Genomic DNA, 24,420 nt, shown 5'->3' with positions numbered 1-24,420 from the left:
GAATAGGGGTTGCTGTTGTGACATAATAGAGGCAGCTTTGTTGTACATTTATACATATACTTTATACAATCTTAGATTGGAAACTTTTCACAGTTGATGCCTGAAATAGAATGTGTTCTATTCTCTTCACTGGTATCGCTCACCAGTTAGACTGTTAGTTGGGTTTCATAGAATCATAAAAATTCCACAACCCAGAAAGAAGCCATTTGGCCTAATGACCTCATGCTGTTAATGAAAAGCTACCCAGTGTAAACTCACCCTCCACCCCCACACCCCACTTTTGATTCTCAACCCTATAGATTGCACCTCTTCAAGTGGTTGTTTCTCTTATGAATATTTTCATACACATTCTCTTTAAAGTGGTGTCATCTTCTGTAATGAGAGTAATTGAAATTCCACTTTGCCATTGGAGCGGATATCACATTGCTGTCTAATTTTCAGTTATAGATTGGGAATGTTTATAACTTGTAGCCATCTGGTGATAAGTTCGCTCAACAGTTCTATAGTATGGGGCTTTGCACGGATCCATATGATAAAACAGAATTATCAGTTTTACCCTTTATCATGTGACGATATGTGAAAAGAGCAAGTGTTTGCTTCAGTTCCTGGAAGAGATTAAAGCAGTTTTGTTCTCTCTTAACAATTTCCAGATACAATGAGCCAAATGGTTTTACAGCTCTGAAGTTCTGCAGCGATTTGACAATGTTGTGCTGCTTCAGGACTATTGTGAATTTCAGCTAACTCCTGAAGTGAGATTTATGTCAACCACATTTAACTTATGTCAGAAAAATTTCAGTGACTGCTTCATTTACAAAACCCTAATCACTCAGATGGGTTTACAATAATCTGTGTCAGCATGTGGAATTCAATCATACTTATTTGACAGCTCAGTAATTCGTATAATATGCCCACTTAAAATGTAATATTGCATTTCTAGGTTTGCAGTTTAACTTTTCAATGTAAGTTGTGTTTTCAAAGCATCTTTTGTGCTGTGTAATATTATGTGATAGTGATTTTTGAGAAGATTTGTAGCTCAGGTTGATGATAATTATGTAAGTTAGCTCGCTGAGATGGAAGGTTTGTTCTCGGTTATTTCGTCCCCATGACTAGGTAACATCATTAGTGAGAGTCTCCAGTGAAACGCTGATGGTATGTCCCGCCTCTCTATTTATAGGTCTTGATTTCTTAAGGTAGGTGATGTCATTTCCAGTTCTTTTTTTTCAAGGGAAGATAGATGAGATCTAAGTCGATGTGTTTATTAATGAAGTTCTGGTTAGAATGTCATGCCTCTAAGAATTCTCATGCATGTCTTTCTTTTGCCTGTCCTAGGATGTGTGTATTGTCCCAGTCAAAGTGGTGTCCTTCTCTTGTCTGTATGTTTGGAAACTAGTGATAGTGGGTCATGTCTTTTGGTGGCTAGTTGGTGTTTGTGTATCCTAGTGGCAAGTGTCCTGCTTGTTTGTTGAATGTAGTGTTTTTTTACAGTTCTGGTATGTTTTGTAAACAATATTAGTTTTGCTGGTACTATCTAATGGATCCTTTATATTCATTAGCTGCTGTTTCTATGTTGGTAGATTTGAGGGCTACCATGATGCCAAGGGGTCTGAGTAGTCTGGAAGTCATTTCTGATATGTCTTTGATGTAAGGTAATGTGGGTATAGTTTTTGGTTGCGTTGTGTCTACTTGTTTGGGTTTGTTTCTGTGGAATCGGAAGATTGTGTTTATTGGGTACTCATTTTTCTTGAAAATGTTGTTATAGATTATTTTTCTTCTGCTGTCTGTAGTTCTTGGGTGCTGCAGTGTGATCTAATTTGTTGAAATAATGTCTTGATGCAGCTCTGTTTGTGGGTGTTGGGATGATTGCTTCTGAAGTTAAGTATTTGATCTGTGTTTGTTGTTTTTCTGTTGCCACGGGTTTGAGCCTCTCCGTTAACTGTATGTTCAACTTCTAGGAATGGGAGTCTGTTGTCGTTCTCCTCCTCCTTTGTGAATTTTAAGCCTGTCAGGATATTGTTGACGGTGTTGTATGTTTTCTTTAATTTGTTCCATTTTATGACATCAAAGGTGTCATCCACGTAACAGACCCACAGTTTCGGTTGGATAGATGGGAGGGCAACTTGTTCAAGTCTCTGCATTATCACAATAAGACCTGATATTAGTGATTCCATGGATGTTCCGTTGACTTGTTTGGAGGTTTTGTTATTGAATGTGAAGTGGGTGGTGATAGTTGTGGGTAATTGCCTTGGGTGAGTATTACCTGGAAAGAATAAAGTATTTGAAAAAGAATAATTGAAATATTTTACGAAATAAATGTTATCTTAGAATTTTATGTTTTAAAGACATAGACTTTAATGATAGCAAGCTTTGTGTTCTGTTGATATTCCTCTGAAACCGACACATTTCTCGGAACCTGAACATGTGCAGTTAAACGCAGAAAACCATAAGTTGTTATCAGTGATGCTTTCCCTCTCAAAAGGATGCACTTTTGAGATTCCCCTTCCCGAATTTCCCCATCCTTTAATCTGCAATCAGTTGGAAATCCACAATTGACAATAGCCCACATTTATATTCTTTAGTTTTGCTATAAGAATCAATTAAAAGGTTGCATTTTATTTTAATGACATACAAAGTTCACGATTACTGCTAAACACCCTTACTTGTTCTGAAAGTGTCATTTAATATTTGCTGAATATTAATTTCTTTTATTGTGATAAGAAATTCCATTAATTTAAAAAAATTACTTTTTCATAACATGAACATTTTTTTTTACCTTCTAATTTAATCCCACAGGTATGTCCCAAATATTTATTTTGTTATCTTTAAACCTTAAAATTAAAATTAGAAACTTTCATAGTGTGTGTTTTTAAAGTTCTTTTAGCTGTTGGAATATTTAATTGTGATTAGTTGCTTATTCTGCCTGATTACATCCCCTTGATTTGAAACGAGAAATGAAGTGACATTTGGAAAATGGAAAACTGTGCCACAAAGATTGCTAAATCTTTCTTCAAGGTCAATTGAAAATTTAGTCCAATGATTGAAGTATGATTATCCTATAGCACTAGCTAAGGTTACCAGGAAGGAAACTCCTTCTCAACCTCTCCCCTTGCCTGAGGCATCATGACCTTCAGGTTCAGCCACCTCCGCCTCCGAGCTTACTTTCACAATCAGGACTCCCGCCCACCTTCCGAGGACCCCTTCGCCCGCCTCCAACACACTCCATCCACCTGAACACCCCATGCTGGCCTATTACCCACCCTCGACCTCTTCATTTCCAACTGCCGCCAGGACATTAACCGCCTCAACCTATCTACCCCCCTCCCCCACTCCAACCTCTCACCCTCACATCGCGCAGCCCTCCACTCCCGCTGCTCTAATCCTGACTTCACCATCAAGCCAGTGGTAAAGGGCGTGCAGTGGTAGTCTGGCGCACTAACCTGTACACTGCTGAAGCCAGACGTCAACTCGAGGACACTCTTCCTATCGCCCCCTCGACCATGACCCCACTCCGCATCACCAAACTGTCATCTCCCAGACCATACAGAACTTCATCACCTCAGGAGATCTCCCACCCACAGCTTCCAACCTCATAGTCCAGGAATCCTGCATTGCCCAGTTCTACCTCCTTCCCAAGATCCACAAGCCTGACCACCCTGGCCAATCAATTGTCTCAGCATGCTCCTGCCCCACTGAACTCATTTCTACCTATCTCGACACTGTCCTATCCCCCCCAGTCCAGGAACTCCCCACATATGTTCGAGGCACCACCCATGCCCTCCACCTTCTCCAAGATTTTCATTTCCCCGGCCCCCAACACCTCATCTTCACTATGGATATTCAGTCCCTCTACACCTCCATCCGCCATGACCAGGGCCTCCAAGCCCTCCATTTCTTCCTCTCCCGACGTCCCCAACAGTACCCTTCCACCGACACACTCATTTGTTTGGCCGAACTGGTCCTCACCCTTAACAATTTCTCCTTAGAATCCTCCCACTTCCTCCAAAGCAAAGGGGTAGCCATGGGCACCTGTATGGGCCCCAGCTATGCCTGTCTCTTTTTTGGCTATGTAGAATAGTCCATCTTCCGTAATAACACCAGCACCACTCCCCACCTCTTCCTCCGCTACATTGGTGACTGCATTGGCGCCACCTCATGCTCCCACGAGGAGGTTGAGCAATTCATCAACTTCACCAACACATTCCACCCTGACCTTAAATTTACCTGGACCATCTCTGACACCTCCCTCCCCTTCCTGGACCTCTCCATCTCCATTAATGACGACCAACATGTTTTACAAACCCACCAATTCCCACAGCTACCTGGATTACACCTATTCCCACCCTACCTCCTGCAAAAATGCCATCCGTATTCCCAATTCCTCCTCCTCCATATCTGCTCCCAGGATCCCCAGTTCCACCACAGAACACATCAGATTGCCTCCTTCTTTGGAGACCACAATTTCCCTTCAGGGTGGTTAAAGATGCCCTCCAACGCATCTCGTCCACATCCTGACCTCCGCCCTCAGACTCCACCCCTCCAACTGTAACAAGGACAGAACCCCCCTTGTGCTCACTTTCCACCAACTAACCTTTGCATAAACCAAATCATCCACCAACATTTCCACCACCTCCAAACGGACCCCACCACCAGGGATCTATTTCCCTCCCCACCCCTTTCCGCTTTCTGCAAAGACCGTTCCCTCTGTGACGACCTGGTCAGGTCCACGTCCCCCTACAATCCACCCTCCTGTCCTGGCACCTCCCCCTGCCACCACAGGAATTGCAAAATCTGCGCCCACACTTCCTCCCTCACCTCCATCCAAGGCCCTAAATGCGCCTTCCATATCCATCAAAGTTTTACCTGCACATTCACCAATATCATTTATTGTATTCGTTGCTCCCAATGCAGTCTCCTCTACACTGGGGAGACTGGACGTCTCTTGCAGAGCGCTTTAGGGAATATCTCTGGGACACCCGTACCAATCAACCACACCGCCCTGTTGGCCAACATTTCAACTCCCCCTCCCACTCTGCCGAGGGCATGGAGGTCGTAGGCCTCCTTCACTGCCGCTTCCTCACCACTCGACATCTGGAGGAAGAATACCTATCCTTCCACCTCGGAACACTTCAACCCCAGGGCATCAATGTGGACTTCAACAGTTTCCTCATTTCCCCTTCCCCCACCTCACCCCAGTTCCAAACTTCCAGCTCAACACTGTCCTCATGACTTGTCCTACCTGCCTATCTTCTTTTCCACCTATCCACTCCACCCTCCTCTCTGACCTATCACCTTCATCCCACCCCCATCCACCATTGTACTCTTTGCTACCTTCCCCCACCCTCCTCCCCACCGACCTATCACCTTCATCCCCACCCCCACTTACCTATTGTACTCTATGCTACTTTCTCCCCACCCCCACCCTCGTCTCATTTATCTCTCCACCCTTCAGGCACTCTGCCTGTATTCCTGATGAAGGGCTTTTGTCCGAAACATCGATTTTACTGCTCCTCGGATGTTACCTGAACTGCTGTGCTTTTCCAGCACCACTAATCCAGATTCAGGTTAAACCATCACTAGTCGTCTCTCTCTAATGACAGAGCAGCCCTATGACCTTATAAGATTATGGTAATTTATCCTTTTCTTACTACTTACAACACTAATTACATTTGGGGAAGAAATGAATATGAAATGTCAACAATTGTTGATTACCAGATGTAATAAGATAATGGCTGATGATAGATTTTCATGTACAGAAACAACGTTTTCATGCGGAGGGTGGTGCGTGTATGGAATGAGCTGCCAGAAAAAGTGGTGGAGGCTGGTATACTTACAACATTTAAAAGGCCACCTGGATGGGTATACGAATAGAAAGGATTTGGAGGGCTATGGACCAAATGCTGGCAAATGGGACTAGATTAATTTAGGATATCTGGTTGGCATGGAAGATTTGAACAAACGGGCCTGTTTCAGTGCTGTAGAACTCTATGACCAGATGCTCACTGGAAGAATATATGAAACATATTTTCTTTTTCAATAAGAATAAAACAGTGATACCTGTTTCCATATTAGTAACTTAAAATTAAACGGAACCTGATGTCAAATACCAATGTGATTCTTTTGGAATTCTGATGGGAAGTTGGATGAAACTACGTAAGAATATTAAAGGGATATTAGTTACTAGGAAAGAAAACTCCCCTGAACTGAGATTAGATGGGTACAAATTAAGAGAAACTGTGAATTCAGGTCAAATTTACACCAAAGTTTACATGAACTTGAAATGTTTTCACCCTTTCCCATCTAGCTGTTCCACCAGTTTAAATTGTTTTCATCAGAAATTTGAGATTGATTTATGTGTGTTATGACCTTAGACCAATTTCTTGAAGTCTGGTTAGGGGTATCTTATTAACTATCCTATTTAAAATAGCTCAAACGTCACACAACACCAGGTAAAACTCCAATAGGTTTAATTGAAATCATAAGCTTTTGGAGTACTGTTTCTTCATCAGGTGATAACCAACTTCGCCTGCTAAACTTCACCACCGAAAGCTTGTGATTTCAAATAAACTTGTTGGACTATAACTTAGTATCGTGTGACTTCTGATGTTGTCCACCTCAGTCTAACACCAGCACCTCCACGTCATGGCTGTTTAAAATAGATGAAGTTTGAAAATCCCCAATCCTTTATTAATAGAGTAAAGCTAGAGAATCAATGGGCTTTGAACCAAACATAATCACTCCTACACCAAGTCAAAAGTAAAATACCTCTCAATATCTCTATTACACTCCAATATTAGCATGAAATCAGAAATAATTTACAAGTGATGAAATAAGATATCCATAGATTTGTTAGCAACTTACCCAGATTCAATACAGTGAGTCATGAAAGTCTTGTTGACACTCAGATCTTTCTTCACAAGGATTTCACTCACCACCCAAGATTTTGCTTCATGATGTCACTTTGACATGGAGAGCCTGCACACCTGCTCACCTCCTGGAGATTCAATTTCATCATCTTGACGATTTTCTAATACCTACTCTGCTAAACTCCAGGTCCCTGGGGTGTGCACACAGCCATGCTTACAGGCACCAATTCATTGCCTGGCACTTCTTCCTTGGTTCCTATGTCAGTCATTCAATAAGATCAAGAAATTTCTCCTTTACTTCTAGCTCTGCTCATCTTTTGTGATTTCTTTTGTTTCTTGTCTTTTGATTACTTTTAGAACTTCTGGATCCTTCTCATTATCTCCCTTTCTCACTCCTGGGTACAATGTTCAGTGATTTATTTTCCTGGTTACAGTTTTCAAAACTGCTGGATCCCTCTTTAGCTGTCTCAAGCCACCTTTGGAACCAGCTTCTCACCACCCTGGAACATTGGAACAGCCTTCTGTGCCCTGTTTGCTCTCTTTTTATATAGCACATACTGGGTCCTGTGACTTTTGGTTTTCCTTGGCAGATCACTAGTGTACTCCCATTACCTAGATAGCCACAGCCTTTAAACATTTAAAAGAAATGCTGAGCCTAGTGTTTATGGTCTGTCCCACTCTGTGATTGTGAGGGGAGTCCCAGAACATGCCAGGAATTTGAGTTCTCTGTTTTTGCCTGAAGACTGTGTCAGAGTTGTAGTAGATTATTTTGTAAGATGCTTTAATATGAAATGATCTTCTCCCTAACCAGGCATGGCTAAGCAGGAGTTCCTAGAAAATAAACATTGGAGGATAGCGGTGTATTACATGGAATGGTTTAGTTTGGGATACTACACAGCATTTTCTGTTCAGATTACTACTTGTAAAAGTTTATCAACTAACAGAAGTGTAGAGGTTGAAGTTCAGTGTCTGATCACTTAATTTCTGACTTTGTCATAATTAAATTTTACCATTTCTCTTTCCACAGTTTCTGAAACTAATTATATGTATATGAACACGTCAGATTGTCGGAATGGGACAAGTTTTGTAGAATCCTTATTCGAGGATTTTGGTATGTCTACATTTTTCTATAATAAAGATTAAGTACAGGACTAATTGTAAATTTCCACAGTTATAATGTTCTATTCCCAAGCTTCTACTGCTGTGGTGTTGTTACTTGAGGAGCCTACGAGAATCTTTTCAAGCCAGTTCTTATTATTTGGGAAGTATACACTCAGCAAATACTTTGTATGAGTCAGAAAGTGTGGCACTGGAAAAGCACTGCTAGTCGCACTGCATCCAAGGAGCAGGGGAGCCGATGTTTCGGGCAGACGCCCAATTCTCGATGAAGGACTTATGTCTGAACCATCGACTCTCCTGCTCCTTGGATGCTGCCTGACCTGCTGTGTTTTTACAGCACCATGCTCTTCAAAAAACACCAGCAAATCAGACGTGATTTTTTTTCTTCATAAATCCAATATGGCTCTCCACAATACCTCTATTTTTCAAGTAACTAGTAATCCAATTCCAAACATTGTTTCAAGAAATCTTCTTGCTACTCATATTAAACTGACTGTTCTGTAATGGCTATGCTTATTCCTATAAGCTTTCTTGAACAATGGCATAATGTTTGCAATTCACCAGTTCTTCAGCACCTCTCCAGACTACTGTGAAGATTGGAAGATGATTATCGTTGCCTCTGCAATTTTCAGTCTCATTTCCTTAAATATTTTCGTATGCATCTCATCCAGACATGTTGCCTTATCAAACTTAAATGCCAAGAGCTTATCCATATCCCTGAATACAAACTAAAATTGCTTGTTGCTCATTGCACGCTAAACTGTCAGTATCTTAGTCTATGTTTGAGTAATTAAATTTCCCCAGTACAACTACACTATGATGTTTGCATCCCTCTGTAATCTTCTTGTTATTGGGTCATTAATATATTGCATCAAGCAATGTAATTATGCCTTGTTTGTTCCATAGCTTTAGCCAAATTAATTCTGAGCTTGAGTGCTCTGGGCAATATTCTTTCTCCATTGCTGTCCATAACCAAAGTTAGCACACCACCTTCTTTTTCCCTTTCTAATCTTTTCAAACTCCTTGTATTACTATATTACTCCCGAATATTCCTGTCTAATATTCTCTCCTGGATCCTATGCCTCTGCTGAGATAGTTTATATTCTCCCAACAGCACTAGGAAAATGCCCTGTAAGGAACTCTATTCCAAATTTGTTTAGATGCAAACCTCTGGCTTGTACAAGTGCCAACTTCCCTACAACAGTCCCAGAAACTGAAGCCTACCCTCCCATTCTATCGTTCCAGTCTCGCATGCATCTGTCTTACCTTCTATTTCTATATTCGCTTGCACGTAGTACTGGATTTTAAGTTGGAGTGACTTTATGATGTTGCTAATTTTCTGCTTATTCCTTGAATTCTGATTGCATGACCACATCCATCCCCTTACCAATATCATTTATCCCATTGTAGATCACAATCTCTGATTGTTCAGTCTACCCAATAAAAATATTCTGAAGCTGTTCTGTGACATCTAGGATCATAATACCAAGCAGTCACACTGATGGCCACAGAAGCATCTCCCCAAACCAGAGGAAATCCTATCAATCACTTAAACATTTAGTCTCTCTACCAACAATGCACAATGGCAGCAAGATGCACAACAGCAACTCCCCAAAACTGCCAAACAGAGAGACACACGAGAATTCCTAGAAGTTGGCACTCCAACCAGAATTCCATCAACAAACACATTGATTTACCACTCACTGAGAAAAAAGTCAGGAAATGACATCACCTCAGAAAATGACATCACCAACCCAAGGAAACCTAAACACATAAATAGAAAGCAAGCCCTACCGCCAGTGCTTCATCCGGAGGCTTACCGAAGATGTTACCTGGTATGGTGACGAAACATCTGAAAATAAACCTTCAGGCTCAGCGAGCAAACCTACATCCAGATCCCCAAACCTCCTTCATAATCTTCCAACCCATGACCTCTACCATTTCAAAGCATAGGCAGCAGATATATGGGAACACCAACACCTGCAAATTCCCTCCAAGCTACACACAACCTTGACTTGGAATCTTATTGCCACTTTTTCCTTCACTGTCTTTGCATCAAAATTCATAAGGACCTTTCCTAACAGCAATATAGGGTGTATCCAACCACCCTGGACTGCAGTAGTTCAAGAAGACAAATCCCCACCATTTTCTCAAGGGCAATTATGGATGGGCAAAAGACACTAGCTAGTAAAGCTCGCATCCTGAGAATTAATAAAGGAAGATACATGATGAGCATCCTATTGTAGAGAGAATGAGATACAAAAACAAGAAGTTCCTTATGGGTAATTCAGATGACTTATTTCAAGAGCACAACTATCTAAATATTCTGCAGTCAGCTTATATTCCACTTGATTTTAAATGACAACACACAGCCAAATAACCATGGGTCACTTGCTTATTGATCAAATGTTCAGCATCAACTCTTTAATTACACTCTCAAACAAAATTTCTGGAAAAGCTCAGCAAGTCAGGCAGGCTCTGTGGAGAGAAATCAGAGTTAACGTTTCAGGTCGAGTGACCCCCCCCCCCCCTTCCTCAGAACGGTTTTTATTTCTTCAATTACACTGTTTAATATCTACTTATAATTTTTCTCCCCCTTTCTCTGCTATAATTTAATTTTTATACATTATATGACTCTTAAGTGGCTATTCCTTTTGGTCAATTCAACCCACAGAGCTATTTTTGATTATAGATCAATTGAGTAGTTTTGGTTTGAAGCAAGTTGTATGATAATTAATAACATTTTGGATGGAAATCAAATTGGGAGTTAAAGCATTGAATGAAACTATCCAGTTTTCAGGGTTTAAGATTCTGGCTCATGTTTCATAGTCAAAAATTGGTCAAATCAACTCATCAATGAAGATAGCAAAAATATTAGCAGCCCACCCTGCTGTAATCTTTGAGTCATTTCTAAACTAACAAGCCTTTTTTTGAGATTATCACTTAGATAATTCACAGTATTAATCAACATAAAAGTTAACTAATTGTACGAACACGTAAATGAGAATTATTAAGATGTGAAAGGTCAAATATGCAGAGGTTATCATTAGTCGATTTTCATTGCTAATACTGAACATCATATAGCTGTCAGATAAATGAAGGAAATAATTGATCTATTTATTTATACAGTCTGTGGCATTTGATGCACACTTTGTCTGTAAATCCTGAGTGAGTGGTCTTTCCTCAAAAGACCAGCAATGGCTACATTATATGTGGAACAGAAAACTGAATATCTGTAATTGCAGATTCTCATATTTTATAAAAGCCCTGTGTGGTCAAGCTATTAAAGGAAATTATGGAGACAAATATGTAACCATTATGGCTGATGACACCAAAAAGTGACTGCTTAATGACGTTGACCAAAGTAATAAGAAATACTTAAATAAAGTGTTTGAAAAGATCAGTTTCCTCTTCTCTTTCATCTGAAATACTCATCTCCAGTTTAAAACGTCAGTCACCTAAGCTTTTAATCATAGAGTCATAAGAGACCCTTCGGTCCAACTCGTCCATGCCAAACAGATATCCTAACCTAATCGAGTCCCATTTGTCAGCACTTGGCTCATATCCCTCTAAACCCTTCCTATTCATATTCCCATACAGATGCCTTTTAAGTGCTATAATTGTACCAAACTCCAGCACTTCCTCTGGCAGCTCATTCCATACGCACACCACCCTCTGTGTGAAAAAGTTGCCCCATTCGGCCCCTTTGTTTCTCTTTCCCTTCTCACTCTAATCTTATGCCCTCTAGTTCCTGACTCCCCCACCCTATGGAAAATATATTGTCTATTTATCCTATCCATGCCCCTTACGATTTTATAAACCTCTATAAGGTCACCCCTCAGCCTCCGATGCTCCAGGGAAAACAGTCCCTGCCTATTCAGCCTCTCCCTATGCATCAAATCCTCCAACTCTGGCAACACCCTTTTAAATCTTTTCTGAATGCTTTCAAGTTTTACAACATCCTTCCAATACAAAGGAAACCAGAATTTCATGCGATATTTCAACAGTGGCCTCACTAATGTCCTGTACAGCTGCAACATGACCTCCAACTCTGATACTCAATGGTCTGACCAATAAAGGAAAGCATACCAAACGCTGCCTTCATTATCCTATCTACCTGCGACTCTACTTTCAAGGAATTATGAACCTGCACAAAGTCCAGTGCTTCAATCATTCAGTTCCTGGACTGAAGGTAATGAGATATGATCAAATTGCATTCATTGATCTGTATATCATGACACAAATTCGGTGTTGCCAGAGGCATCGATTGAAAGCTTAACCTTTTGAGGAAGAATTTCAGCACAACTTTTATGTTTAGAGAATGAATCAGCTGAATGAATCAGACTCCTGTTTAAAAGAGAACCAAATAATCTGAGGGAATAGTTTGAATGGCTGCTGATTAATGAGAAAAGTAATTCTTGCATAACAATGACGTTTATTCAGGATATGTTGAAGCTGATATTAGGATTCACACAAATGGAGTTGATTTAAATTTACACATTTACCAGATATTTTTTAAAAAGTCTTCTCAACAGATTGCAATCTATAGATTGCAGTGTTAATACTGCCTGACCTACAAAGTATTTTGCTCACCTGTCATTCATAAGCTGTTAAAAATCTCTGAATTTCTTCCAACTTGTTATGGACCAGGCCTGACCCCTCAAAACGTTTTTAAACAGGTAGTCCAGACTGTAACTTTGCTATTTGTTTCAGGTAAGTGTACAGCGGGCATTCCCAGAGTGAATTAGCTGATCTGATTGACAAGTTTTAAACAAACAGAATTTATTTACAAAATTACAGAATGAAATACAAAGAACAGAAAATAGAATACCATATAATTCATCCTGTCCCAAAACCTGACAGACTATCCCGACCTAATGATGCCGTTTTAAAAATACTTGCAACAATCCCCATAAACAGACCCCTTAGGACAAAGAGTAAAAATGACACAAAAATCTTACAGGTCACAAAGTCAGAAGGGCTGGAGGATGGAGAGAGCTTCCAGTTTCAACTGTGACTCTGATTCAACTAACTCCCGACTGAACTAACCTGTGCAGCTAGACAGCTGGCCACGCCACCTTGTTTATACCAGTTTTTTTTTAAAGACTTGCAAGCTTTCTGTCTGAAGCATTATCTGTTAGGTAGAAAGAGCCCCAATAAAGCTTTCAAACCCAGCCTAGTTGGAGCCAGGCCAATTACCTCCCTCTGGGAAAAGAAATCTCAAGGATATAATAACCTTATAAAAAGACCAATATCGTGACAAACTATTATGACCAAGTTATCTGTCTACACATGCTGCCAGACCTGTTCCAAGACCTACTGTGGAAGCCCGAAACCACAAATAGGAACAAACCCATTCATTTAAATGGGAAATTTACCTTCCCAGCAGCCTCCTGGTCCCTGGTTCCAGAAGGTTCCCCATAATGTGTTCGGGCTGTGGCAAACTGTGGGCAACTGAAACTGCGGAAAATGATTCCGCAGATACGGGGATCACTCTGTACTGTGCAAACATGTGGTAAGATGGAGCTAGAAACAAATCACTTAACTCTTTTAGTTCTCACTGAGTGAGCAACAATTGTAAGTAAATTTTCTAAGTTTCATAGATATGGCTTTGCATTGTATAAGCATGTGGGTATACTATTTTCACTCGCATTGGTGAGCTATCTTGCGTGGGTTATACAAATAGTTCATTAAGTACACGCTGCATTTTCCTTTTCACCCAAAGTTTCAAATATTATATTGGCTATTCTGAACACTTGGCAGCAAAGTTATTGGAGGTTTTCAAGATGAGAAGAACTAAGTCAATCTAAAATACTTCACCATTACTATATGTCAACTGTGACTCACTATTGGTTGCATTCTTGCCTCTTCAGTTCAAGTTCCACCTCAGGGACACAAATATCAAGGCTGACACGGCAATGTTTTCTTGAGGGTGCAATGCACTGTGGAATGTTCTTTTATTTAAAGAGAGGTTAAACTGAGGCTGAATTTTTCAACTGTTGTTGAAAAAGAATCCCATGACACTCTTGAAAAAGAGCTGGAGAGTTATCTCTAATCTCCTGACCAATATTTAGCCCTCAATCCACATCAAACAGATTATTTGGTCATTATTACATTTCTGGTGTCAGGGAATTTGAGGGGGAAATTGCCAATATGTTTCCACATAATCGTGATGACATGTCAAGCAAATGCTTGTTTGTAAAGTGATTTGAGATGTCTAGTTATGAAAAGCACTCTTAAATATCATAGATCCCTGTTCCAGATTGATACAACTTTGTGTAAAGTACTCAGGTTATTTTTCAGCCCCTCAAATGATTATGATGCTTCTTTTGCTCTTGCTATTATAATGTGTCATCAATGGTAAGGACATCTCTAACCATCTCTTTAACAGACTCTACAACTTACTTCTATTACATCCTTAGTCGACTTTCTCTATTATCAGCCCTGCATTTTCTAGATCCCAACCAGATAGCCTTTACATCTTTATTCACCATAATATTTCTTCAGCTGCCAATCTTTTAAATATATCCTCACTTCCACATTTTCCCTTATCTATATGAAATCCATTACTTTCTCTCAACCTGTTCATTGTTTTGGTATGGCCCTTCCTCTTGTTTCCATATGTCCAAGGAATGTGGATTTGAAAATTTGTTGTTGGAAATTGATTTCAACACTCATTGTCAGATCAGATGGACAACAAAAACACTCTTGGATCCTGTTGTGCCCTGCCAAACTGCTTACGATTCAGCATCATTCTAGAATGCAAAGGTTACCTCCAACATCTTTATGCCATTGCAAGTAGTCTTAATTTTTCCTCCCACCACCCATCTATCTCCTTGAGCAATGAATGATAAGCTCAAGAACTTGTTTGGCATGAAGATTGATTCAGCTTGTTCAGGATAACCCCTCTACACCGACTTGAGTAGTGAACTATTTTCTATATATCTTCATGCCCTCTTTAAGTCCGTTAGCTACATTGTTGTAACTGAGTTCTGAGAAAGGGTCACCCAACCCAAAATGTTAACCCAGATTTTTTTCCAGCAATTTTTGTTTTCATTTTATAGCATCTGCAGTTCATTTGGCTCTCCATTTAGAGTCATAGAGGTATACATCGCGGAACTACATCCTTCAGACCAACTCGTCTATGCTGACCAGATATCCTAACCTAATCTAGTCCCATTTGCCAGCACTTGGCCCATATCCCTCAAAATCTTTCCTATTCATATACCCATCCAGATGCCTTTTAAATGCTATAATTGTACCAGGCTCCACCATTTCCTCTGGCAGCTCATTCCATACATGCACCACCCTGTGTGGAAAAAGTTGCCCCCTAGGTCCCTTTTATATCTTTACCCTCTCACCCTAAACCTATGCCCTCTAGTTCTGTATTCCCCGACCCCAGGGAAAAGACTTTGTCTATTTATCCTATCCATGCCTCTCATAATTTAATAAACTTCTATAATGTCGCCCCTCAGCCCCAGAGAAAACAATCCCAGCCTATTCAAACCTCCTCACTTAGCTCAAATCCTCCAAACCTGGCAACTTCCTTGTAAATCGTTTCTGAAGCCTTTCAAGTTTCACAACATTCTACCGATAGGAAGGAGACCAGAATTTGCAAGCAATGTTCCAAAATGGTGTAACCAATGTCTTGTATAGCGACAACATGACCTCCCAATGCTCTGACCAATAAAGGAAAGCATACCAAACACCTTCTTCACTATCCTATCTACCTACAACTCTACTGTCAAGGAATTGTGAATCCGCACTCCAAGGTCTCTTTGTTCAGCAACTCTCCCCAGGACCTTACCATTAGGTATGTAAGTCCTGCTCTGATTTGGTTTTCCAAAATGCAGCACCTCACCTTTATCTAAATTAAACTCCATCTGTCACTCTTCAGCCTATTGGCCGTTCTGATCAAGATTCTTTTGGACTCTGAGGTAACCTTCTTCACTGTGCACTATACCTCCAATTTTGGTGTAGTCTGCAAATTTACTAACTATACCTCCTATTTTCACATCCAAATCATTTATATAAATAATAAAAAGAAGTGGACCCAGCACAGATCCTTGTGGCACACCATTGGTCACAGGCTTGTGGTCTGAAAAGCAACCATCCACCACAACACTCTGTCTTCTACCTTCGAGCCAGTTCGGTCTCCAAATGGCTAGTTCTCCCTGTATTCCATGTGGTCTAACCTTGCTAACCAGTTTCCCATGGGGAACCTTCTCAAAAGCCTTACTGAAGTCCATGTAGATCACATCATGTGATTATGTTGTTAGGATTGGAGGACTTGACCTATAGGGAGAGGCTGAACAGGCTGGGGCTGTTTTCCCTGGAGCATTGGAGGCTGAGGAGTGACTTTATAGAGATTTATAAAGTCAGGAGGGGCATGGATAGAATAAATAGACAAGGTATTTTCTCTGGGGTAGGGGAATCAGAGTTAAATGGTATAGGTTTAGGGTGAGTGGGAAAGACAGAAAAGGGACCTAAAGGGCAACTTCTTCACACAGAAGATGTTGCATGTACTTAATGAGCTGCCAGAGGAAGTGGTGGAGGCTAATAAAATTGCAGCATTTAATAGGATGATTAAATGAATAGCAAGGGTTTAGAGGGATATGGGTCGAGAGTGTGGTGCTGGAAATGCACAGCAGGTCAGGCGGCATCTGAGGAATGCTGCCTGACCTGCTGTGCTTTTCCAGCACCATACTCTCGACTCTAATCTCCAGCATCTGCTGTCCTCACTTTCGCTGAGAGGGATATGGGCCAAGTGCTGACAAATGGGACCAGATTAGGTTAGGATATCTGGTAACTGTTGTAATTCTTCTCTGATGTTGTCTATCTCGCTTCAAATTAATCATCATCTCCCTTCAAAAAGGCAACACTTGATCCTTCTAATCGTCACTGTAACTATTCACCCAAATTTTCAATCATTCTCTCCCAAGTCCCTACCTCCTCCAAAATCCATGCTGCTGTGACAGGTTACCATGGACAATATCTCCTTAAATGTCCTTGACTAGTCTGCAGCATTTAACATGAATATTCACAAATTCTGCTCCATTAGCCAGTTTGGACATTACTCATCAGGTTCCATTCTTTGCTATACAGTCATACCCAGGGAATTGTCTTCTATGATGTCTCTCCCACTCTCACACCAGTCTTTTTACACTGTGCTATCTCTAAGGATCTACCGGTGATGACCTGTTTCTTATATTTGTGGTGCTGGCAATAAAATCAAAAATACATCAGCATCGACATTTACATAAAGGACATCCAGCTCTATACACCAATGCCTTTCTTGGTCCTTTCACTGACTCTTAATTACTGGATTGTTCATCTGTCATCTAGAACTGTATAAGCAGACATTTTCCTAATAGTATTGGCAAGTTCAAAGCCATTGTCTTTGGCCTCAAGCACGAAGTCTAGTCTTGAGCCATGAGTTCCATCTTTTAATCCTGGCAATTGCAATAGGCTGAACTGGACCTTTTTTCAGTAACACACCTGACTCTGCTTTGTGAAACAAAATATTACACCAAATCCAATAAGATGTTCAAGCAGAACTTACATGGAGAATATATGGGGAGCATATGAATTAGATTAGATGCCCTAACAAGTCCACACCAATCCTCCAAAGACCCGTTTCCCCTACCAAATATTTACCCTGACTAATGCACCGAACACTATGGGCAGTTTAGCATGGCCAATTCACCTGACCTGCACATCTTTGGACTGTGAGAGGACACCCACACAGACACGGGGACAATGTGCAAACTCCACACAGACAATTGCCCAAGTTGGGAATCAAACCTGGGTCCCTGACTGTGAGGCAATAATGCTAACCTCTGAGCCACCGTGCTAACCACTTGGCATGAGTTTACATGAATGGAGCTGCTGGAAGCCTACCACATCAATACAAAAGATAAGACTGAAGCCTTTGCAACAGTCTTCAGTCAGAAATGCTAAGTGAATGATCCAGAGATCCCCAACATTACAGATGCCAACCTTCAGTCAATTGATATCAATTATTCCTGATGAAGGGCTTTTACCTGAAACGTCAATTTTGCTGTACTTTGGATGCTGCCTGAACTGCTGTGCTCTTCCAGCACCACTAATCCAGAATCAAAGAACAGCTAGTCACACTGGATATTGCAAAGGCGATGAGCACTGCCTGTATTTCTGCAATATTGCTAAATACTCGTGCTCCAGAATTTGCCCACATCCCTTGCCAAGCTCTTGTAGTATAACGCCAACACTGCTATCTATCTGACAACATGGGCAATTATCCAGGTGTGTCCTGTACACTAAAAGCAGGATAAATCCAACCCGGCCAATTACCACCCATCAGTCTACACTCGATTATCAATAAAGTGAAGGAAGGTGTCATTAACCCGTACTATCAAGCATCATCTGCTTAGCAATAACCTGCTGAGTGATGCCCAGTTTGAGTTCCATCAAGGTTACTCTAACTTGACCTCATTACATTTTTGGTTCAAACACAGGCAAAAAAAAGTTGAATTCAAAGGTGAGCTGAGAGTGACTACCCTTGACATCAATGCTGCATTTGACAGAGTGTGGCCTCAGGGAGCCCTAACAAAACTGAAATCAGCAGGAAGCATGGAGAAAACTAAACTGGTTATGGTCATACCTAGAACAAAGGAAGGTGGTTGTGTTTTTTGGAGGTCCTCCACAGGGTATTGTCTGGGTCCAATCAGCTTCATTTATGATCATCTATCCATTGTAAGGTCAGAGGTAGGGATGTTCACTGTGCGACTATCAATGTTCAGCGCCATTCTCAACTCCTCAAAAGTGAAGCAGTCCATATTCAAACACATCAAAACCTAGACAATTTCTAGGTTTGAGCTGACAAGTGGCAAGGAATACTTGTGCTGCACAATTGCTAGCCAGTTAACATCTCCAATAAGAGAGAATCTAACCATTGCTCTTTGGTATTCAATGCATCACCAACATTGAATCCATCACTGTCAACATCCTTGGGTTATCATTGATCAGAAACTGAACTGGACTTATCATATAAATACAGTGATTGGAAGGTCAGAATTTAAGAAAACTGCAGCAAGTAAATCACCTTCTGATTAGCGAAAGCCTCTCCACAAGGCACAAGGTAGGAGTGTGATGGAATACTCCCCATTTGCCTGGATGAATGCAAACCAAAAACCACTCAAAGCTTGTCATCTTCTAAGACAAAACAACCCACTTGATTGGCACTACATTAACAAAAATTCATTCCCTCTACTACTAATGCTCAGTGGCAGTAATGTCTACCTTAGGAAGATTCATGACAGAAATTCACCAAATCTCCTTAAATAGCACCTTTCAAATCCATAATCTTTGCCATTTAGAAAGACAAGGACATCAGATATATGGGAATATCATCGCCTGAAAATTCCCCTCTAAGCCATTCACCATCCAGGTTGGAAATGTTTCACTGTTCCTCTGTGTCACTGGCTCAAAATCCTGGAATTCCCTTCCTAAGGGCTCTGTGGGTCAACATACATCACACACACACACACACTATAGCAGTTCAAGAAGGCAGCTCACCATCATTTTCTCAAGGGCTACTTGGGATAGGCATTAAATGCTGGCCAACCAGCGACACCCACATTGCATGAATGAATTGTATAAAAAGCATAGGGGTAGTGTGTTGGTGGTCAATTGTGAGAGCTGCAGATTTCATTATTTCTCTCATTTCTTAAAGGAAGTGCTAACACTCTGAGGCAGGCCTTGTAAGCACATTGCTCTACTGCCTCTTGGGTTAGTTCCATAATTACCTGCCACTACTACTGTAAAATCCAGCCTGCCAAAATGAAAATCAAATGTTTGTGATGGTAGTTTCTGGGTTGGGTTTGGAGGCTCCTAAAACTATACAAACAAGTACAGGTCTCTTCAGTTCACAGATCATGAGTGATATGAAAGATTGTTTGGATTATTACAGAATATTGAAACAGCAACACATTTCAGGCTCCTCAATATAATATCTTCTTACAAAATTTCTTAAACCATTCCAGGCATTTTTCTGCACTGTTTCATCAAGACGTCCAATCCATACATTGATTACTGTGTTTACAAAGAAATCCCTGATATTGCTGCCAACATTGCTGTGGTACTATGGGATATTAGTCCTTTTTTTAAAAAAAGAGTACTAATCAAATCAAATTACCTTTTGGCTATCTGACAATTGAGATGAATTGTCTGTGACTCTGAAGTCTTATATATCCAGCACAGGAGACCTCACACAAGAAGAATGTGTACGGCAATTGTAATAATAAAGTTCTATGGAAAAGAATGCTTGATACCAACAATGAGTATTGTGAAGAAAACACACTTTTTGTAAAATTTATTTCCTCTCTTGAGCACTGCCAGCACTCAGGAATCAGTCACTATCAGCAGCTTAATTAATGGTAATGAACCTCTTATCCTGCTGCCTCCTATGACACATGAGCTACACAGAAAATGCAAAAAAACACTAATCACTTGATGCACTAATTGCTCGCGAACAATTTTGTGCTATTTTTAGAACAGTTATATTATAAACCTTGCTTGTTTAAATGCAGATTGTGAACTATGTGACCTTAAAGACATGCAGGAGGAACATAAGGATGGAAACCAGATTCAGATGCCTTCCCAGGAAGCTCCCCATTCCAAATCAGTGAGTTGAGTGTGTTTTGGGCCCTTCCTAAACGCTGCTAAAATAATCAGTATAGGAAAGGAGCCATTATTTTCTTTTTGACAAATCAAATCAATAAATACTTCTAATCTTTAATATGTTGACTGCAGCAAATCTTTTTACTTCCTCAAATCATTCTTGTTCAATTGCTAACTGTGGAAGTTACCATTTTAATCATATTTTTGATTGAGGTTAATTTCGTTAGGGCAATGTAATTAATACAAAGTAGAGTTGTCATTAGACAGTTATGTACTGAAGAATCTACAATGCAGTTTGTCCCCATAGTTAGGGAGTCCTGTCACAGTTGAGTTCTGTATAAATGTCATGTGCAAAATATAGGCCATAAATATCTGACAACTCAGAAAACAATATCATTTTCTTTTTTAAAAAAAAAGCCTTGAATAAAGTCTAAATGAAGGACAACCAAAAAAAAGTTGATCTTTTTTTATTATATTAGACTTCAGGACTTAAGTTGAACTTTAGATTCAGTTCTTATTCAATATGTCAACCACACGATTTAACTGACAGCTAAACTTGACCAGATTTAACCAAAATGTGAAGGATTTCTGAATGAAATTTTGTAAGTATGCCTTCTCACATTTTAAAAAAAGTGGAATAGCAAGATTCGAGGAAAAGCTGGAGATTTCTCTGTCTTGAATGGTATGTATGTTGTTACTCAGTGGCACAATTGTCCCCAAATTGCACGGTTCCAAGTTTGAATCCCATTATATTCGTAAGAATCGAGACTGTCACTCCAGTGTAGTATTGATAGACCATTGATCAGTAGGAGGTGCTACCTTTTGGATGAAGTGTAAAAGAAGGCCCATCTACTTGCTTTCTGATAGAAAAGATCTTATGGCACTGTTTTAAAGAAAAGCAGGGAGGGTATCCCAAGTGAACTGGTCCATAGTTTTCCTTAATCACAAAAACCAGATTATGTGGTCAATGTCACAATTATTGTTCACGGGAGTTTGCTAAATGCAAATTAGTTGCCATATGTCCTACATTATAACAGGGACTACACTTTAAAGAGCACTTCATTGGCTAGAAGATTAGGTATCTGGTGATGGTGAAGTATGATATAAGTGAAAATCATTTTTTTTTTCAACCAGCATTATTGAAGCTGATTATTTCGTTGTTATCGGTGTTTGTGAGACTTTGCGAGATGTAATTGGTAGTACTGAAATTTTGATTTGTGATATAAATTGCTCTTATTCAGGGAATGTCTGATACACCACCTCCTCTACCCACAACACCACCACCGGAAGATTATTATGAAGAAGCTGTACCATTAAGCCCAGGAAAAGTTCCTGAGTACATCACCTCTCGCAGTAAGTATCGTGGTCATTTGAGGAGGAATCATGTGAATCTATCTTTTAGTGACAGAAACACCATATGTTTTCTTACTAAATCATTTAAATTATGACCAATCTGAGAAAACATTGCACCAGGTATGCTGGTTCCAAACGGAACCATGGGTAAAGGATTGTTACACTAATCCTAATTTCCTTTCAGCTTTCAAGCCTCATTCTGACAAGGTAACTGGACTTTACTTCTGGTTGTCAGTGCAGTCAAATTGGTGTGGGTATTTAATGATAATTTTGCTGGACTAATCCAGAAGTCTGGAATAATTTGTCAGGGACATGACTTCAAGTCCTCCAATGGCAACTGTAGAATTTGAATTCAATTAATTAAATAATTAATTAGAATTAAAAAGTTGAATCAGTATTAGTGACCAGAAAAGTACTGAATTGTTGTAAAAAAACCCATCTGGTTTACTATTGTCATTGACAGAAGGAAATCAGGCCGTCTTATTCAGTTTAGCATGTGTGTGACTTGTGACAATATGATTGTCTCTTAGCATTCCTCTGAAATGGATTAACAAGGTATTCAGTGGCAGGTAAGAAGGTGGCTCACCAACAACTACATAAATGCAATTAGGAATCCACAATAAATTCTGCTGTTGCCAGTGATGCCCATATCTATAAACAAATAAAACAAAAAAAAAATAAGATTCCAAGCAATGGTCTACATCTGTGAATTGTTACCTAAACCAGTCATGGTACTTGTAATATTCTCTGTGCAGTCAAAAAGAAAAGTCCAACGAAACAAATATACTCTGAAGTCAGGAGGGGTGAATAGTTGTTTTATATTGTATAATTTTCTTTATTTATGTTGAAATCTTTCATTCCAGTTTATGTACTTGACTCCAAATGAAGGATAAGATTTTACTGACTCAGCAGCTGATACCATCTAGTTGTTCAGCCAGAGCTGTGTGGTTGGAGTAGAAAGCAGACAGTCAGCAAAAACCTCTAGTGCTTCCAGAAGGTTTGCAGAACAAGTCTCAGGTCAGCAAGATTTAAATGCAGAAACAGCTAAGCTCATCTTCAGTCCAGAATTACATCATCACCATTAAATATTTATGTTGTTAATAAAATATTGTAATGTCAACAACGTACTAAATAAACCAGTGAATACTACTTTCTCAGGACCCCATTTTGCAGTCTCAGTACCCTCCAATCTGTATTTGATTAGAATTCTTCTCTGAAAGGTTTGCTTTCACATTGTGATGTCCCTGGTTGTCAAAATAATCTTGTGCTGAACAGATGGTCATTTTTGGAATTGTAACTATAATCTGGATTCCACACCGTAAATTGAATTTTTGTCAATCAAGTTATAAGACTAGGCAACAAATTTAATGCCATCATATAAAATAATAAATTTAGTAAGATGGCCTGAAATATTCACTGAAGCTTTGCTATTTCACTGCACAGCTAGGATAGGATCTATTTGTATATATAAATAAATCACAAAAATATTTGCATCTTCCAGGGATTGTCACAATGTAGTGACATTTCCTTTAATTTTTTTATACACAGTCTTTAAAAACAATTGTGTTCATTACATTGTACTGCTTGAAATACAATTGTGACTCAAATGCCTGCTTATGACAACATTTTAACATTTGTATCTGAAATAAAGCAATCACTTGGACTACCTATGGAATCTTTCCGCAGGGAATTGGCAGAACCCTATTAAAATTTAGGGTCAGTAGATCAATTATTGATCAAATGCAGTTTAGGAAATTAATTCCCCATTTTAAAGAAATCAATCTTGTTTGCAAATCTCTTCTGATCGAAGCCATGAGCACTTTGGAAGTTCAGCACTCAATTAAACATGAGCTGCTTAATCAGTCACAAGACAGGCTGTAGCACTGCAGTTGCCTACTGCTTGGTCTAGCACACAGTAGACATGTATAAACCTGTTATGCAGTACATTGGATGTCAAGCCAATTCATTCTTCTTCTTTTAAATTCATCAGCCAAACTCATCAGTAATCATTGCAGCTGCTTTTGCTGTGTTCTGCTTGCAATGTCCCCCTGCTTGCTGACCTTCCCAGTTTCCACTTCCCTCTCTTCCTGTCTACTTACAAACCTCTAGCTTCCTCCCTCCCTCAGATGATCTCTGTCCCAAGTCTAAAGTGAGGATTCAGGAAAGGGATGGTCAGTGAGTGGGAGGTTTGGGTTTGTGAACAGGAGAGTCAAGAAGGGGTCAATAAGCAAAAGGATAGGGTGTACAGCAAGAAGCAAGATGAAGGGGAGGTTGGTGAATAGGAATCTTGGGGAGGCAAGGAAGATAGCTGGAACTGGGAAAATAGTAGAACATAACAACTTCATTTTGTTTCCTTTTCATTAAAATTATTCCCTAAATTATTTACAATTGATTGCTGTATGTAGTTTAATTAACATAATTGAGAGTA

General features: G+C 39.9%; 1 protein-coding gene across 1 annotated transcript in view; it reads left to right on the top strand.

The window, feature by feature from the left end:
- The window catches only part of afap1l1a (actin filament associated protein 1-like 1a), a 216,360-nt gene that overhangs the window by 113,397 nt on the left and 78,543 nt on the right, over positions 1 to 24,420 (top strand). Inside the window, exons 3-5 of the mRNA XM_060837094.1 lie at positions 7,888 to 7,971; positions 20,549 to 20,643; positions 21,881 to 21,992. Of these exons, the coding sequence (XP_060693077.1) occupies positions 7,888 to 7,971; positions 20,549 to 20,643; positions 21,881 to 21,992 (291 nt within the window). The remainder of the gene's footprint in view (positions 1 to 7,887; positions 7,972 to 20,548; positions 20,644 to 21,880; positions 21,993 to 24,420) is intronic.

The sequence above is a fragment of the Hemiscyllium ocellatum genome, chromosome 16 (assembly GCF_020745735.1).
Source record: "Hemiscyllium ocellatum isolate sHemOce1 chromosome 16, sHemOce1.pat.X.cur, whole genome shotgun sequence".
NCBI classification, from domain to species: Eukaryota; Metazoa; Chordata; class Chondrichthyes; order Orectolobiformes; family Hemiscylliidae; genus Hemiscyllium; species Hemiscyllium ocellatum.
The sequence above is the reverse complement of the archived record's forward strand: the minus strand, read 5'-3'. Positions and strand labels throughout refer to the sequence as shown.